At 35.5% G+C, this 19,340-nt stretch overlaps 1 protein-coding gene across 5 annotated transcripts in view; it reads right to left on the bottom strand.

Moving 5' to 3' along the window:
• Positions 1-202: 202 nt before the first annotated feature.
• Positions 203-19,340, bottom strand: part of MARCHF6 (membrane associated ring-CH-type finger 6) — a 55,524-nt gene continuing 36,386 nt past the window's right edge. For 3 of the 5 annotated variants that reach the window (XM_054814716.1, XM_054814715.1, XM_054814717.1), the window contains exons 17-26: positions 19,162-19,262; positions 18,312-18,449; positions 16,017-16,218; positions 12,350-12,419; positions 11,157-11,353; positions 9,625-9,759; positions 7,450-7,539; positions 5,903-6,035; positions 4,850-4,985; positions 203-2,808 (exon numbers count right to left, since the gene is read on the bottom strand). In XM_054814716.1, the coding sequence (XP_054670691.1) occupies positions 2,718-2,808; positions 4,850-4,985; positions 5,903-6,035; positions 7,450-7,539; positions 9,625-9,759; positions 11,157-11,353; positions 12,350-12,419; positions 16,017-16,218; positions 18,312-18,449; positions 19,162-19,262 (1,293 nt within the window). In that variant the 3' untranslated portion in view covers positions 203-2,717. The remainder of the gene's footprint in view (positions 2,809-4,849; positions 4,986-5,902; positions 6,036-7,449; positions 7,540-9,624; positions 9,760-11,156; positions 11,354-12,349; positions 12,420-16,016; positions 16,219-18,311; positions 18,450-19,161; positions 19,263-19,340) is intronic. The other 2 variants (XM_054814719.1, XM_054814718.1) reach the window with 1 other exon arrangement.

Here is a 19,340-nt window from a genome sequence, read left to right as displayed (position 1 = left end):
ATTGTGGTGAAAGCACACGCACACACTGAATTTTTCCCACTTGAAGAGTAATATAAGACCACTGCATGCTGTATTACTCTAGCACACATGGAAGCCACTGGTACAGAGCTTGTCAGCTGTCTTGGTAACAGTCAGTTAACTTACATGCTCGCTATCAGGTTTCTATCCCAGAGTACACACAGCACAATAAGGCAAATTAATAAAATTTAAAACAATAAAAAAGTAGTGCTATTTAATTCTTGTTCTATACAACCTCCATCTTCTTTCCCAAAACACATATAAAAAAAAGGAGATAAGGAGATGAGATTTTTTAAAAGTTCACAATGGACAGTTTCAGAAACAAGCTTCACCTGTGATGCATAAAGCAGTGCAAAAGCAAGCACAACAGTTTGATTTGAAACCAGTTCTCCATAACAAAGTGCGAATACAGATAACGTAAGCTACATTAAAATAGCTACAGTTCACACTACATGACCGGCTTGATTCAGTTCTTTCTGGCATGACTTGTAAAATAACAGTAGTGAGAAACAGCACAAAGGCTTTTTCTTAATAAATTTTAATGTTAAGACCAGTTTGTCTGGATAAAAACATGACGTTACAATAACCACACTACTGCAAATTCCGCATGATGCACAGTAGTGCTCACAATATTTTGAGTGGCAAGACCATTTTGGAACTGTTTACGAAAGATACGTCAAAGACAGAATCTTGGCATAAGAATACCAGTTAATCTAATCTTGTGAAAATGTATCTGTCCCACAACGTACACCACTGTAAATAGTCAAATGCAGTATTTATGCACATCAAAAATATATGGGGCAAATACTCAATTTAGCATTTAGTCAGTAACAGTGAATGAGAGAGAAATATTTTGGTTATTTTTTCTATGATTTCATTTCACTGGAAGTTTCCTAATAAATCACTCCAAAGAGTAGTATTTGTGGTTCAAAGCGATCAGGATAACAGTAATTCTGTAAAATGGTAGTTTCTGACCTTCTGATAGTGACAGCCCAATCCTCCTGCCACTAGACTCAGATGCATTTGGCTTGTGCTCACTGCCTTAGAACATGAGTTCAGACACCAAAATAATGCACTACCACCACTACAGCCTGGACCACATTAGCTCAAAAACACTCCAGATCAGAGATGCAACATCAATAAAAGGAGATGACACTCTCAAAGCACCTGCCAGATTCTCAAGTATTAATTATATACACATATGGTTAAGTACAGAATACTGAAGGACAGTGTACCGAGTCGCAAGTTAAATGTTCCATCAATTTCCCAATTACTGCAATGGATACTCACATTGCCCTCATTTAATCTAGGAAAGATACTGCAATCTAAGCATGTGATTTGATGCTACTTAAAGCTTTGTGATACTGTTATGTATTTTCTTTAAAATATCTACATAAAAAAACCCCAAACATTACTGCAAAAGAACTCGATCTACATATAGAAACAACACAGACTTGATTTGGTGGCTCTTGTTTGACTGTGTCCTTGCAAAGAAATCTGCTAACTTCTCCTTGCCTGTTGAATAGCATATGTATTTTCCTGCCTCACAGGCAAAAAAGGGTACGTGATGAATCACTTCCTCAATATTATTCCCATAAAAATTCACAGTGACCAATTCTGAAAAAATGAGATTTTTTGTTGTTGTTGTGTTTTAAGTAATTGTGCAATGTAAAATTCATACTACAATTTGCAACTTTGGTAACTTACAGAAAAAAAGATTTCAAGCTCTTTAGTTAAGGACCAGGTCGGAATGTTGCTTACACTATGCTCTTTGTTTCTGTGCAAACACATCAGATAAGGTTCATCCCTCCTCTTGAGGTCCTGAAAAATTCTATTACTGACAAGAAATTGGCTACAATTTAAGTTGTAATTTTGCTTGGTACCTTTACATGCTTCCATCACCTAGCTTTAGTAAATTTTGTACTGTTACAATTCAGGAAATCCTGATTCCCAAAGCCAAACCGCTCCCCCCCATCCCCAAACAGAAAAGCCCAGCTGAACCTCAACAAGTACATCTGAATTCTCAGAAGAGGAAATATTTTCTTGATTTAACAGCAACTGTACAATATTACAAACTCAGACACATGAAAAACAATTAGGCAATAGAAAATGTACAACAGCTTTGGTGTTATACAAAATAATAAAAAAGACTTGACAGCAAGATACATAGTTCATTATGTTCTCACCACAGCCACTTGATTTCTGACTGTAAGACAGTTATTTACTTTTGATATTCTCTGTGTGGCCTTTTCCACTCATGAAAAATCATACTATATTACTACAATAAGACCTGTTATGAACACCATAAAGTAAGCTCCAAATTTTATAAAAACATCTTGCCTCTTCACGCTATTGCTTTGTGGCACATTGTCAACAGAACAGCAGTCCAAAATAAAGTGACAACTAGATTTAATAAATTAATATACTTTTTTAAAGATGTACAATGCACATTCTTTTTAATCCAAGGTTTTAGGGTGTCAGGATACTTCTATTTACACATGTACAGACCTCAGACAGCATTGATAACATCAGAAAATGCAGATAAGGAAAAGAGCCTTAACTGCCATCTGGATGCTACTAACAGAAGCCAAAACAATGCTGAGAGAATTATTGGGAGAGATATCCAAAGACTGAAGAAGAGTCTATGAAAAAAGGGCATGTAAAGGCAAAGGGAAGGTCAAGATGTTTAATATGACCATCTATTCTTGTGAAGACTGAGGTGGAGTTGTTGATGTGCCTTGTTTACCAGACTTTCGTTCGTAATTCACAAGTCGTTGCCCAACAAGGTACCTGAGATTATAGTAAAAACAGTGAGAAGTTAATCGAAGTTAATACAATTCTGTAACACAAATCCGCCCTATCTCCTTTGCTGCCCCAGTAGCTTTCTCATTTCAATAAAAGTTATTCTACAAGTGATCGCTCCCCTCTTAATGGTCTTCAATCATCATTATCTTTTTTCTCACCATTCAGGCATTTCATAATGAAATACAAGCATTACACGTTTGTGTTTACAGCCTTAACTTCAGTAGTCCTAAAATTCAGACATATACAAGCTGAATGAAGATATGAAATGTAAAGAGTGTGTTTGTATTATTTATATACCCAGCCCCTTCACTGGATGGTACTTTTAAGAGCATCTTTGCAGTATCTGAGTCACTGCCGCTTGAACATCTGGAACAACTCAGCTCTAAAACCAAATGAGAGCGCTAATGAGGTTCTAAGTTCAAAACAGAATCTTCCACAACGCAGAACATGCATTGGGTAAAAGAGGCTCAGCTCATATGTCCAACAAAACCCACCCTGATTGAAAAAAGTAAGTAATGTCAAAGAAGAACTTTTACTGCCGCTCAATCTTTCTTAAAGGGAAAAAAAATACCCTAATGCTACTCCATGTCAAGCTTAAGCGCTGCAAGGTTCCTTTATTTAAATTCTGTTTCAGTATCTCATCAGCTCGACAGTTTTCCTACTTTTCGCATTATTCCTTAATTCCTCTCTATCATTGTTTCACACTCCTACTTTTTGCCATCTAAATTCCTTTCCATGCTTTCTATTTGTATGCTGGTTCTACATGTAGAAGAGCCATATACAACTATGAATTCTTCCCCTGAACCCTACCATTTCCTTTAGAAACTTTTTCATCACCACTCTTTTTCTCATGGTACCATCATCAAACTACTATCACATTTTTTGTACATTTTAGAATGTCACAAAGACTTGTATATGCTTTTGAAATTTGTTACATGAAAGATTTAATTAATCATATTTCTAAACCATAAATTTCTACTGGCTAGCATGACTATGGTTGCTTACTTCCTGAAATGAGATCATTAACTTAAGTTGTACAAACTTCTTGCCTACAAGGCTGGTTATAACAGTTAATTTAATATCAAAGTAATTTTCACTTATATTTTCACAGCTTTGTGTACTGTTTACATGCCTTATTTACACAAGAAAGCAACTTGTAACATTAATGCGAGCTGTAATTCAGGAAACATTCTACCTGAAAGATACTAACATTTAGCTCAAAACCCATTTCTAAATATAAATACCAACTATACATACTACAGTAGGCCAAATACTACAGAACATGTTATGAAGGCAGGTGGTGAACAGTATTCAAATCAGCTGATCAAATTAAAGGTGCTAAAATATAAATTGATCTGCTCAGAGTTTAATTATAGTTACAACTCTCTTAATATTTCTAGATACATTAAGTGTTTGGTGTAAATGTGCAATTAATAGTATCAGTCACTTCCTAACATTTAAGATCCAAAGAAGTTTATTTTAGGTTTGACTCCTTTTGTAGTCAGTGGAAAGCAAAACTGTTTTAGGGTAACTCAGGACATGAACACAAACTCATTTATTCCTTTTGAATACAAAAGAAGCCTTGGAAGACTTAGTTGCTAGGGTCCAAAAGTTATTTTTCTAAATAACCAACACATAAGTTAATTAGGTTAACACAAAAAATAAGGTAATAAGGATAACACAAAAAAGCTTAGAAACTAAGCAAGATAACCAGAAAAAAAAAATTAAGAAAAATCAATATTTTGTCAGGCACCTGAGTAATACAGAGTAATATTAACAGAAAACATCAGAAAACAGTACAAGATTTGGTAAGGACAAACTAGCAAATCACCTGAACACTCTTTAAACAGGTTAATTGGACTGATGAGTAGAAAGAATACAACAAACAGGTCTGCCTCAGAGGGTCATTTGTCTAGAAAGCTTCTTAAAATCCCTTTTAGCCCTAAGTATCTACAACACCTGAATTCAATCTGAAGTTATCACAATTTAAAGTGGAAAAATTAAAAACCCCACACTATATACTCACTTGTCATTTTTAATATGTTCATAAAGGCGCTTGAACTGGCGGACTTGGAAGGAGAGAATTCCCATCAAAACCACCACCATAAGCAGAAAAGGATAAATCCGTCGCTGAACTAGGTTTTGCATTTCAGCGGTAACTCCTGCAAAACAAGACACAACCCTCACATAAACTGACATTGTTAAAGTAACACACACATTTCTGCTTCTGCACCAGCTTCTATCCTTTTTGTTATACTGTAACTTCAGTAGAAGGGTCATGAAATAAGTTACACATCCATTTATCTCAGAGATCCCACATGACAGCTGCTGCTGTTTTTCATCTGAAGCATTAAAGCCAGAAGATTTTTATTAACACAGTGAAAATCCACAGTAAAAAAATTGGACTAATCAGGTCTTCTTGCATATTGACTTCTGTATACCTCGTGTCGCAAAAGAGTTGACACTATAAAAGTCTATTCTTCAACCTCTCACTTGAATGCAAAAAGGGACTTCTTGAACATGTTAACATCAGAACTAACTAGCAACAAAGACAACTGTTGATGAAAAAGCACATCTACCCTGCTTCTAACCAAGTATTTTCACCTGTTCTATGCTTCCTTTAGAATCTGACAAGTCAGGAAAGATGTCCTCAGTACAGCTCTTAAAGAGAGACTAAAATTAAATTCATTTCTTCTGTGGACAATCAACCTTTATCATCCCTTTCCCCAATTAGCTAAATACCTACATTTCTGCTGTTAGATATTATGCAGTCCCATACTCTTGATGTATTCTGCATCTAGTTTATTAAAAAGCCCGTCAGAATACTGTATTGCATTTCTCCAAAACCCCCAAACTGTGTCACCTTAAGTGACACAGCAATCCTTAAGAATTTACATTTGCTGGCAGAATAGTGTTGGGTCTTTGTGGGGTTTTTTTGTTTGGGGGTTTTGGGGTTTTGTTGTTGTTGTTGTTTTTGTTTTTTTCTAAACAACCTAGACCTTGGAGTTTTATTCCACAGATATATTTACATTGCTCTAAACCGTCAGATGATGAAGAGGTATTCTGAATGTATACATACCTAATAAAGGTACAACACCAGAAGCTATGATGTATGGTACACACAGGGAAAGTAACAGAACAGATATTACAGGTGCTGCCAGTTTACGGATTATGAAGTGTAAATCAATGTTACGAATCCCATTTGCATATACCTAAAAAGAACAAGTTAGAAGTAGAATGGATCAATTATGAAAGTCACGCTTTGCACTTACAATAATAATGACAAGGTTTTACACAATTCTCCTTATGAGAGGAAACAGGTGTTCCCAACTTGAAGAAAACCATGATGGCCATAGTCAAAGGAAAAACGCTGTGCCAATCTACATCATGAGGGTTCCACAAAATAACTTAAATAGTGCCCAGAAGAGCAACTTAATCTGGAGTAGTGTTCTGATTTTATTGCAGGACTGGAAGAGACCAGCTGAAAGATCATTAGAGCTGTGGGTAGTGGTTTTGTGGGTGACCGGGGATCACTTAACGCTGTTAACTTCCTGAAAAAGGACCCTGTGTACGCTAATAGAGCAAATTATTAAATTTGGTAACACAGGCAGAAAATAGGATTTTATTTTATACTTGGCTGGGCAGACCAGAGCCTCTGCATGCGGAGTCTGTGCCTGACGACAGGACCTCCACAATTCTTGAGTAGCTAAGGTGTCAACGTGACTAGACCAATCATGGAAAAAGACCGATTTCAAATGGCTACCGCATACAGCGAGATAACGGCCTCTGTCCCACAGCCTGGATGTAACCATTTCTAAGAATGGCTCTGGAGAGCGTGTGCATAACAAACAGGCCCAGGGAGAGCATTCAAAATGGAAGGAAGAGCCATGGTATGCATCAAAAGGTACTAAGACTACGTTTCTCCAGTGTGACACCTGAAGTGGTCAGTAAATGGTTTAATAACCAGGACTATGTGCTAGACTTAATCAAGAGACACACCTTTTGTACAGAGGTCGGGACATGCACCACAGCCATTACATATAGTGCAGGGCTGAAAAGTTACTTTTCAACAAACAATTGAGATATGTCATTGAGATGACAAGCGTAGAACTTAAAAGGTTAAAAATAAAGAAAAAAATATACTTCTGCCAAAGAAAGCAACAGGCTGTGTGACTCAGAACTGCTCACAGAAACTGTTCTGTCTTGCTTAATAATCAAAGGGGAGCTGAAGTGCTGTCCTTTATGTGCACTCGTCTAGGAATGAGAGAATCTCTACAGCTCTGGAGAAAGCAGGATTTCTCTGTTCTTGAGTGGTGGACATAAATAGTGTCCAGTATTTGGACATATATGAATTCAACTGAAGAAATAGTGATGTTTCTCACTTTAATACAATCCTGATAAAATTGCATAGATGTATACGCAGGATATTCTTGATTTCAGATTTCTGAGGTTTATTATGTGTACCTTAATATACAATTTAAACAGATTCTACAAGACTAGTTGAGTTTTACTCAATTACTCAAATTACTCCATTACTACAACAGTAACTCTGTTTTCTGACTCACACATTCAAAAAATGTTCAAAATGTATTATACAGATAATTCACATGGACGGTTCTTTCCTACCTGTTCGATAACAGTTTTCAGCCACCACTGGGGACCCATCAGTGTTATGGCAGCAATTATTTTGGCATGCAGAACTCCAAGAGCCCAGTCCTAATTTTGTAAAAATGGACTGTTAGCATTAACATATATTTTAAAATAGTTTGACAACTAAAAGCTTTTAGAGCAACTGGTTAATGTTACTTGTAAGTGAAAAGACAATTACTTTTTTATTTACCCAGGACATTGTTTACATGAGGTGACATCATCTGCAGACTCCTAAGAAAAAGAGGATGCTCACAAGCTTAACTGACATCTGTAAAATACTCAGCTCCCTGGAACCAGGAAAATAAGCTACTACTATAAAACCAAAGGCAAATACAAAACAAATGCATTACGCTTACTTAAAGCAACAGACTGATGTTCTGGTACAAACTAATTAACACTGGTAACATTTACCTAGAAATAAGTTATTTTGGTTCCTTAAAGAAAGAAGAAAAAGAAAATACAGAAATGCTCACACAAGTCAGGAAACAAGTTTGTTTTTTCCCTTTTTTTAAGTGTTAATTGTTCACAAAACCCTAGCGATGTGAGAAAAGCTAAACAAAGCAAGGCAATGCTCTTCACAAAACAATGTTGTACTACTTAGAGGAAAACTTATGCTTTTAAAAGAACACAGTATAACTACAGGCTTCTAGTAAATACTGCATATCATGAGTCAAACCTTTCTGGATTACAGATATTTGTAAGAGATTCTTCAATAAAACCCACCAAAAATAGAAGGCAAAGTATAGGTTGACAAGGCAGAATAAACAGTTACAGAACTGGTAAGACTTAAGACATCATAGGTTAATAAAAGGTTTAACTTTCTTAAACTGCCATGCAAATGTATTTTCTTTAACCAATTATTTAAAAAAGACATGTTAATGTCTATTACCCCAGATACTTTCAAAAATTTAAAAATTATTGCAAAAAAGTCACTGTTAAAATTGCTTCATGTTTGCTCAAGCATGTAACCTTTCTATGACTCTATTCTCTTTAGTGAAAAATGCCAATTACTCTCAATTTCAGTAGCTTCTTGTTAGTTTAGAACAAGTCTCAAATCCCTCTAATCTGATATTTTGAGGAAGCTCTGTCACGTGAAAATAAAATCTTTCAGTATATTTAATTCCAAACTTTTGAAGAACATGCAAAACCTATGAATTTTTAGAATCTCTAGCATTACAAATTCTTTCCAAAACTGTTTGGAAATCATGATTGTCTACCACTGCAATCATATGATGTCCTGATTTATTAGTCATTTCCTTAAACAGACACCTCCAAAGTATACTTGTATTATAAAATAATGGAATATTTAAATTAGCAATCAAATTCTTCTTTGTCTTAGGGCTTTCAAACATTTGGATACTGAAAGTAAATGAAAGCTTGTTTGTGGACAGCTTAGAAAACTACTGTCCCTGAACACTTTCTTGTTATTTAGTAATAGGCATTCTAGGTATTTTGAGTCATGGTTCCCTCAGGGTTTCTTTTAGTTACAAGTTCTTTCATAATTCAGCCTAGGTGATGCAAGCAGTTGTCACACAATCTACTGTTCCTTCATTTCTTCCACAAACTTGCAGGAAAAAAAGCTTGCACTCCTTTAACTTGTGAGACTTGACTGAAAAAAACCAAAACACTACCACCACAAAATCCTGTATGAATGATTCGATATCTCAACCTAAAACCAGAATGACCTAAAGCATATAAAAATTTCATTCATAGTGTGTATCATCACTAAATTAAAACCTTGTATGGAAAAAAGATCAGCCAAACCTCCTGCTGCATAACTGTAGGCATAAAGCTTTCCAGAAAGGTCAGACAGAATACGTACATCTGTGCATATGTACATACAGCTATACTAACTTCTGTACATAACTTTACAATTATGCTACTGATAAAAGTGTCTGTCTGATCACTGAAATGCAAAGAACCTTTGATGTCATCCCACAAAGTTCAGCTTTTCATTCTTAAAATTCCTAAGCATAACTTTTTGGTTTAAATAATCCTCACATCCAGACTGGCTGTCTTTTCTCTGCCACTCAAACATACCTATGGGAAATGTTCTGAAGCATCGCATCAGCATGAAACAAGAACTCCTGTACCCCTTAGTTCTAAGTAAATGAATGTATCAACAGCAGAAGAAGAATGGGAGCAACTGACCTGCCAAGGATAGAAGAGGGGTGTTTGATCCAAAGGAACTCTCAAAGGTGCAACAATGACCAGTTCAAACAGAAGACCGAGCAGAAGTGGAACCACGCCAGCTAGCAGTATAGCCACTATTAATGTCTTCATTATCTAAAAAACCCAAGACATCTAATTAACGTGTTTATCAGTGAATTCTTTTTGTTTAAACTTCATAATGTAACTTAAACTACACAAACAGATAAAGTTGGAGAAAACAACCTACACAGACCTTTAATTCATATATACACACCCCTAGAAATAATTTTTATTACGTACATAGTTTTGCAATGCAATTTTTCAAGATTGGGTCCTATTCCATGCCACCTCCAGAAAAAAAAACACATGACTGTGCCTGCTGGTGTCCATATAGTTTTAGACCATAAAGTCACCTTTGACTGTTATCAGTAGGGAATACTATCCAATGACACTTTATTGAATATTCTTGTATGTTGGAAAATTAGAGAAGAATCTTTCCAAAACTGCTGATTTTTCTCCAGTGAAAACCTAACCTTAAAGATTCACTCATTATAGAATATTTCTGACTTAAAAATGAAAGACTCAGAATACCACGCTTGACACTCTCTTTATTGTGGAATTCTCTTAATTTACATGTATCATCCAAAAATCAGATAGAAAACTAGTCTGACTTAATTAACATGATCAGGAGAAGAGGTAAAGGACAAGTAGAACGTTACATTTTAATTCTGAATAGAGTTAAATAGAATAACTAGCTTAAGATTTCCTAAATTAAAATGATGGATGAGATATTTGGGAAATGTGGTAATACATGAAAAATACACTTACACTGCTCTTCTGTCTGTAAGAGTCCAATAAGTACACAAGCATGTCCATCACAAGATACCATTTATGCTATGGCTATTTAAAATTACTATACTTAGGCAAGAAATCTACTACAGAAATCCTCAAAACCAAGATAAATAAGTGGGATATAAATTTGTTGCCATGGTGAGAATCTGAACTCCTGGTAATAAAAAAGGGTATTTTCTTTAAAAATACTAATTTGAAAGAGGCAAAGATCTGGCAAATCATAAAGATCTTTCTGAAAATATGCATCAAGCTGCTTTGTAGAGACACGTTCATCATCATCATCTATCAGCTTTACTAGTTTAATTTGATAATGTCAAGTTGCTAATTAAGTAACAGTTAAGCTTCCAGGTGTATGTGAAAACATAAATGTATTTGAGGACACATCACATACAGGATAAGATAATGCAACATATTCCCTTCTAAAGGAAAACAGAAAAACATACATGTACGTGTAAACATATATACACAAACTTATTTACACTGATTGCTTAACATTGTGCTAAACAGCTTCCAAAGATACAGTTAGCCTATGCAATAGGAATGCAAGCTGCAAAAGCTTCAAAATGGTCTGAAAAGGAAAACATAGTATACATCACAAAGTACAACCTGCAAGCAAAAATGAAACAAGTTTTGTTAGCTATTTTTTCGATAATTCAGTAAAATTTTTTCTCAAGACTCACCATGAGAGACCATTCTTTGACCTTCTGAAAAATCACTCTACGACCCTGTGGCATCCAGGCAACAAGCACTGTCACTGCTCGGATAGTTAGCCAACAGACATAAAGACCACAAGCAGCTGTGTACAGTTCATGGATTTTGGCAGTCCCCGTCCAAAATGACATTAACCATCGGCCAGCAAATACTGAAAACACAAGCACTGTTAAATAGAGTAATGCTTTTTGATGTATTAAGGAAGGATGCCTATTAAAAAAAATACTTATCACATTTATTGCTAAATATCAATGCACAAATAGTATTCAGCATAAAACAGAGCCTAGACATTCACCTTCAGAACTGCAATGGATTAGTGCATAAGCTTGAACTTAAGTCTTATGAGCTATGTTTGGGTTATTTCACTGCCCCATATAATTTTTTTAAGACGTACTGATGGGCTTCTGAAACTCTGACAGAAATGAGAGACTCATTGGCAACACCTCATTTTTTAACAGTGTTTCTATTTGCTAGTATTATAGTGGAATTATTTTATGTACTACTATTAAAACAATCACAAAATTCATAACTGATCTCAACACATTATTGACTTTAGGATCATTAACACAAGGAGGTAAAACTGACATGGTACTACGGTAGCCAGCTTATAAAATTCAAATGAGTTTACATGTCTTAATTTGTTCCAAATTACTTTAAAACACCTACAAAGTGTTTTTAATTAATTTGGTTAACATACTTATTCATATATATTTGGGAAGTAGCATGTATATCACTTCAAAGTCTCCTAGCGACCTGTCATGATGACAGCTTCACAATAAATTAAAGACGACACTGTAGAAGACCTGGTAACAACCTATATATTTTCCTTCTCTAAATGGTAAAGCAGGTGCAAGAGTATCAATTGTCATTTTCTGTCAATACTACTACAGAGATTGTCTCAGCACTTGGAGCCCTGCCCTTAAAAGGAAACTGTTCTACAACAAAACAAAGGAAATGGCAATCTCTGTCATTTAAATACCGGTATTATCTCTATCATTTACATTTTAGACTATTACAATTTGATGATGTGCCATTAAAGGTGAGACAGTTTTCCATGTTTTCTCCTTTTAACTTTAAACAATGATTTCAAAACATCTGCCACTGTTGAGAATGGCAACATGCTGAGTTGTTTTTAATCGCAGTTTTACATTAATAGACTTACCTGGTAAGGTAAGGCAGATAAGACTAGCAATCAGTAACGTTATGCACATGAAAACAATCAAAAGAAATATCTGAAATAGGAAAAAAAGAGACACAGTTTATAAGAAAGTTACTTGACCAAAGCAAAAAAACCCTCCAAACATACAAAAAGATGTATCATCCTAGAAAGGCAGCTAAACCGGAATGTTCAAATACCAGCTGATGTTTCACTGTATAAATAATTCACCAATAAGAAATGTATCCACAGTACATGCAGCACACCTAGAGCGTTGTGTATTTCTTTTAAGAGTTCGGATCATTTGTCACAAAGGTAAAAATTAACATTTGAATCCCAAATGAGTTCTTTGTTATGTTACATTCAAAAATAACCTCTTTATTTCTGCACTGACCAACACAACAACTCTCAATTAACCCTCAAAGGTTTCCAGCTCCGTATGCAAGATAAGCAAGACTTTTTTATAATAAGGAAAATCCTGCTGAGAAAGTTCTTGCAGATGTCTTCAGGTTTATGTGAGCAGCAGCTGACAGCAAAAGCTGATGGCTCCTTAGTTGGGTTTGCATCTTATCAGAGAATTCTCATGTCTTGACTTTGAATATTTGAATGTCTCAAGCATAACGTGCGATGAAGTTCTACTTCACTAATGATCAAAGCCACGCAACAAGCAAGCTTATTATGGGAAAACTAACACCTTATGATAGCAGACAGACAAAGTTAAATCTGTAACACACATTCTCCTTGATGGGACTTTTGGGGACAATGTAGCTCAGTCTCATCTCTAGGTTAGGATCTTCAGTGCTACTTAAAGAAAGAAAAATCTTGTGATTTTGTAGACATTAGCCTGCGTGAGGAGGGATGATTCCACCATACCCAATTCCTTCCCAGGTGAGTGCCACACACCATTTTTCATATAGAATACTCTCTTGAGGGTTAGGGATCCCAAATGATGAAAGAAGAAAACCAGAGTAGCTGACAACTGGATTGCAGGCAAAAAACCCTTCTCAATGGTGAGGAACACACGGTGTGACTTGCTTGGGACCAACACTGTCTAAATAGTTACTTAAGGAATGCTGTGGAAAAGTCAGTCCATGTGGGAATAAACCACACACAAAGGACTAAAGCTGATACGAAGCTTTTAAACACTACAGACGGCTGCTTCTTGGATCAGTGAACAAGAGAACGTACAAGAACAACTCTTGACTTGGACCTAAACAAGGCACATGCAGCTAGTCACTTATACTACAGAAGCAGCACTGATAGTGACCACAATATATTCAGACTCAAAGATCTTGCGAGGACAGCCCTCCTTTCTCCTAAATCCACCACAATAATATTATTTCAAAAAAGCAAACTAGCTAAAGTGAGGACATTTATTAAAAGAATATTGAAAATAGTAGTCAAGAGGAAAAACACTCACAGGAGATGTGTTTAGATACACTGAAGGTTTGGCACAAACTCACACTACTGATCATAAGACTTAAAAAAAGAAAAGTCTCCCCAAAGTTGCCACAGTAAACAGTAACATAAAAATGGCTCCCAGAAGAAGATATTTCCAGACATTGGAAATAAACCCCCAAGGAAAAAACCCAACCAAACAAAAAACCCCAAAACCAAAACCAGAAAATGGATGAACTCTGGTAAGTGAAATTCAAAACTCCAGCAAGACAAGCCAAAATGGATTTAAGCAATAACATACCAAGTCTATGAAAAGTAATGATAAATTTATTTTTATAGACAGGTTGGTGGTTTTTTTTGTTTTGTTTTTAAAAGGATCAACAATACAGTAATAAAATCTAAGAATCCTCAGAAGAAAGCTTGCCAGAGAGTTTGCAGGTTCTGCTGACAACTATGGATTATGAAAGGAATGGTAAAGAAAGACAAGGCAGTAGCAGGAAAATTCAACACATCACCATTTGCTCTGGAGGGGCTTTGCGAGATTCCCCACAAGGGAACCTTTGTTTAAAAAGGAATGAGTTGGAAGAATTATGTAGAATGCCTGATAAAATTGATGATGTAAGTAGAATAATAATAAAAAACCCTTTTGATTTTGAGATTAACAATATATATTTAATTAAATTTGAAAAAAATCAAACCCATAGTTTTACATGCTTATTTGTAACTGAAATAACATGAGAGATTAGTTCTTATTGCTTGTTCAATCCATATGGACATGATGAGTGAGTTCTAGTGGAAAACATACATAATAAAAACTGAACATAAGCCACCTTCTATGTTCTTACAACTTGGTTAAAATGAAGAAAAAAAATAATGAAAGCCTAGAAAAGATCAGATATTTACACTGTGCTTTTTTTTCTTCTCAATTAACCTGTCTGTCATCCCAGTAACTTCACATGAACTGGACTACGTCTAACTGAAAACACCACAATTATGTTTTCTTACTATAAAGTTTTATCTGAATGTTTAAACATGTTAACTAATGCCTTCTGCATATTACCTCAGTTTTCAGCTGGACCAGTTTCCTGTTCCATCTCATCATGTGTATGTTCTAGCACAGGCATTCACAGCAAGAAGGGAAGAAAGGGGCAACTGCCATGGAAAGATGACCAGCACCACTCCTTTCAGCACTAAGTGCTTAGTTATGCTACATTAAATTGGTCTCAGAGCATGCTCTGACCAAACTGCGGTAGTAGCAGCTGCTATGAGAGGTAAATTCATTCTGCTTGCCTAGCCTTTTCATCCCTGAGCTACTTCCTCCCACTCTTTCCTCGACAAGAGTTTTGTAGCTCATGCATTCCTGTGGAGAGCCATTTTAGAAGGTAAAAACAGCAGTGGAGGGAATTAACTCCCCCTCTTCCCCACAAAAAAACCCCTCTAAACAACTTCAAACACCTAGAAACTCCACAGTTGTGAAATCCTAAAATACTTTCAAATTTGCTTTCAGTTCTACTGGGCTGAGATTTATAGGGAAAAAAGTGTGCTTTATTTTGTACTTTGTTATGAGAATTCCAGTAGATTCAGCATTTTAAGGAAACTTCAGAAGCAATACTACATTGTTCTAACTTTAGCCATTGCTTCCATTCTTGAACTATACCTGAAACCACAATGAATGAGCTGTGGTTAAGTTTATATTTGGTTAACTCAGTTCTGGTAACAACAATTTATCCAGTTTGACCTATATATTATTCTAGAGAGTTAAGTATTTGCCAACAACACTTCCTTTCTAATTACAGGAATTTAGAATTTTCGAGTACTATAACACTTTTCTGTGATTAATACAGATGCAACAGTAGCTCTCAATTTAATTTAATAAAGCAAAAAAGTTTAAAATACGCTTCAGCTACAAGACCAAAATATGCCCTCCTGAAAGCCATGCCTTGCTAGAGACGCTCCTAAACTACCTATTTGCTGAGGGGTTATTATATTTCTCTCCATTACTAACTGTTAAGAAAAAAAAAAAAAGACATGACCGAATAGATAATACACAGCATGTACAGGATCTATACATAAAATGGTAATTGAAGGTCTTACAGGCTGAAAAAACTGTATGTGAGAATAACTATAAGTCTACTTTTAGAAAGACGCAAACTGTGCAAAACACAAAACATGACCCACCACTTCTGATAACATGTGGGCAACATCCTTACAAAAAAAACCCCACCTATTTTTCAAATGCTTTTCCCTTTTCTCGTAATGTGTTAGATATACCTACCCTGAGCGGGAATTTTAAAGGCCTACGATAAGGCTGGAAACCCACAGGTCCTCCTTGTTGAAGTATGGCTTGATGGGCTGCATGAAGACCTTCTCCCACAACTGGAATGGCATTATTATTGCGAGCATGCTGGTTGTTAGGCTGCTGGTTTGCATTGTTTTCATTCTCTTCCTGGTCACCAAGTAGGTAAGAATGGAGATCCCTGTAACAATCAATATTTCAGTTTTGTTCTGTTTGATATGAATGAGAGTTTTACAGAAAGACAGGCCTACTCAGAACAAGTTGTACAAAACTTACACAGGAGTGCTGACAGAATCTTGATAAAGTAAAATAAACCATTTTCTGATAACGTACTCAATGTCATCCTAAACACAGAATTTAGAAGAAAAATGCTAGTGTGGATACAGATTAGAACAGTAGGAATATAGTCACAAAGATCACTTGTCCATTTGACTGCTTTAAAAACAACATCTGGTATTAAAGTTGTGCATCTAAAAGGAAAATTGCAATGGTATTTCAGTTTGTGTAAGCAGGCAGATCAACTGACAGCTTCTATCTTACTGCTACTGAACTCCATTGGACACAATTGCCTTCAAACCTAAACTGTACAAGGACAGTATTGTATTGCTATAGACATGTTTTAAAAAAAAAAAAGTCAGGTAGAGCCTTTCAAAAAGATTCTAAATCACTCAAAACCTGTTCACAACTTTCTAAGAACACCAATCCTAGAAAGAATCAATCTACTTTAAAAAGTATTCCGTTGATAATTCCTGCATACATCAACAGCAAATAGATTTTTTTTTTAATCAGACTCAAATAAACAACAACACCCAAACCCAATATGAACATTTAGAAGCTAATTTTCCTCAGCTTTAGCAGAATTTTTATTAGCAGTAAGATGCATGCAGATGTCCTCCTGGCAGATAATGAAAACATTTTCATAGCAGTTCCCTTTTTAAGAAAAGCAGAGGAAAAGATTTTCATCTTTGCTCAACTAAAATTGCTGAATATATTTCACAATTGTTCTTAACAGCTGCGACAGTGGAAAAAGCAAAGCCATTTCTATGATCATATCTGAAATTCTCATCTTGCATCATACTTAAACACTATCAAAATAAGGACAAATTAATTAAAAAACCCACAAAACTTCCCGAAATGCAAACTAAGAACAGGGGTGGGGAGAGTTTCCTTATGAGAAGCTAAAATAAATATTTTGGATTGCAGAGGAAGAAAAAAGTCTTTCATTCTTTTTCTCAGAGTCTCAGACATAACTTAGCAAAGAATAAATCTTCATCCTAATGGTGCTGCATTAGCATGACCCACAATGAGCAAGCTGTGATGTGAGAATGATAATACACTTTAAATTTAAAACTTTACAGAAACAAAAATCAACCTTAATTTTTTCTTGACTAATTTGGCAAACAACTGGTGAACTAAAAGATCATTTCCCTTGATAGGACAAGGGGTAATGGGTTTAAACTAAAAGAGGGTAGATTTAGACTAGGTATTAGGAGGAAAATCTTCTCTATAAGGGTGGCACTGCAATACGTTGCCCAGAGAAGTTGTGGATGCCCCCTCCCTGGAAGTGTTCAAGGCCAGGTTGGATGGGGCTTTGGGCAACCTGGTCTAGTGGAGGGTGTCCCTGCCCATAGTGGGGCATTGGAACTAGGTGGTCTTTAAGGTCCCTTCCAACCCAAACCATTCTATGAAGTGCTAGAACTCTGCCTAGCAGTCTAAATTAAAGAACCTCACTTTGTATAATCATTTACTGTAGCTGACAAAGGTACAGTTTTGTCCTTCTTTAGAGGCTGAATTTTTAACTTTAAAATCCTCAATTTACAGGTATTCACTTCCTTAGCTTAATGTTCTAAATTTTTCCTTTTTTTCCCCCCTCCTTCTTATAGTAAGAAATGCAAGATGGGCACATGAATCTTACTTCGATGACTCATGGAAATGCTCTGCTGACACTTACCTCTAATTTTTCCATATAATATGTTAACAAGCTGTTAGTCATACTTTTATAGTTTTTTTTTTTTTTTTTTTACTAAGCAAATGCTGTAATAGTGTACCGAAAGAATTACTTGTCAAAGACTAGTCCAGAAGTAGGTACGACTAATGCTTAAAAGGTGGTACTTACATAGGAAATCACTATACAAGTTCTTCATCATGTATTTATCTGTAAAATAACTATTAATGCTACTTATTGGGATAACTCCCTTAAAAGCATGCTGCTTTCACATTAAAAGGCTAAGATGGACACAATGCTTGGAGTTGATTTTGTCTTTCTGTACTTACAGCAAGTATCCAGCAGTAACAGTCCATGCTCGTACAAGACCTTTCAACCACTGTCTCGTATGTCCTTGTTCTAGCAAAGCTGGAAGCACCACCTGAAGCAAAAGGAGCTCTAGGGAAAGTTCACTTACTGGAGCATCACTAGAAACAATGGGAAGAGCAGGAAGTCAAACATAAGGAACATTCTGATAGTAATCTTTTACACTGAATTACATTACCACCACCACAATAAAAAAATACACTGGATGCCAAAAGGAACAATTCTTATGTTTTTGCAGGCATTTTTCCTTGTATACTACTCTGAGCACAGATTAAGTGTTCATGAGTGTTTAGACACTTAGGCACACAAGAAATTTAAGAAAAAATGCTGAGAAAGATTATATCAGAGAATGATTTGCTCTTCTATTTGCTTCTATCATTGCTGTTTCAATTATTATTTAGAAATGGAAAGATATTGCAATCATTAAAAAGAAATTCAGTTACAGATATTCTTTTATTCTTGAAGTAATAAAAATGAGGAATGAATGTGAAAAACAAACATTGGAGCAACTTGCCTATCAAAAAGTTGAAGGGGAAAGTGTTTTGAGGGCATATAAAACTCAAATAGTTACCATTATGGAAATAATACAAAATGCCTTTTATTTTTCTTAGTAGCTTTTTATTTGACAAATTGTATGACGTATCCACATCCTTTATCTTTTTACTTTTCTAGAACAATGAAGTTTAGATTAATTGAAAACAAACAAAATAACATACCAAACAATATCACATTAATGCTCAAAGAGCACAAATACACTTTTTTCTAGTTACAGGGAGACAGAAAAAACACATCTTTTTAAAATTAAATGCTTACCTGTAGAGCATAACATTATATGGAAGAAAGTTAGGCAGGAGATACTTAATAATGCGTATAGGAAGCCAGAGCATGAGCAGTACAATTGATCCAAAGACAATCTGCAACAAGGAAGTTAAACAAGTTAGTCCCAACAGCAGAAACAACCAAAACTAGTTTCCCCACCCTTCTCTGACATG

The sequence above is a fragment of the Grus americana genome, chromosome 2 (assembly GCF_028858705.1).
Source record: "Grus americana isolate bGruAme1 chromosome 2, bGruAme1.mat, whole genome shotgun sequence".
In the NCBI taxonomy this organism is placed as follows: domain Eukaryota; kingdom Metazoa; phylum Chordata; class Aves; order Gruiformes; family Gruidae; genus Grus; species Grus americana.
Note: the sequence above shows the minus strand (reverse complement) of the source record. Positions and strands in the feature narration are given on the sequence as shown.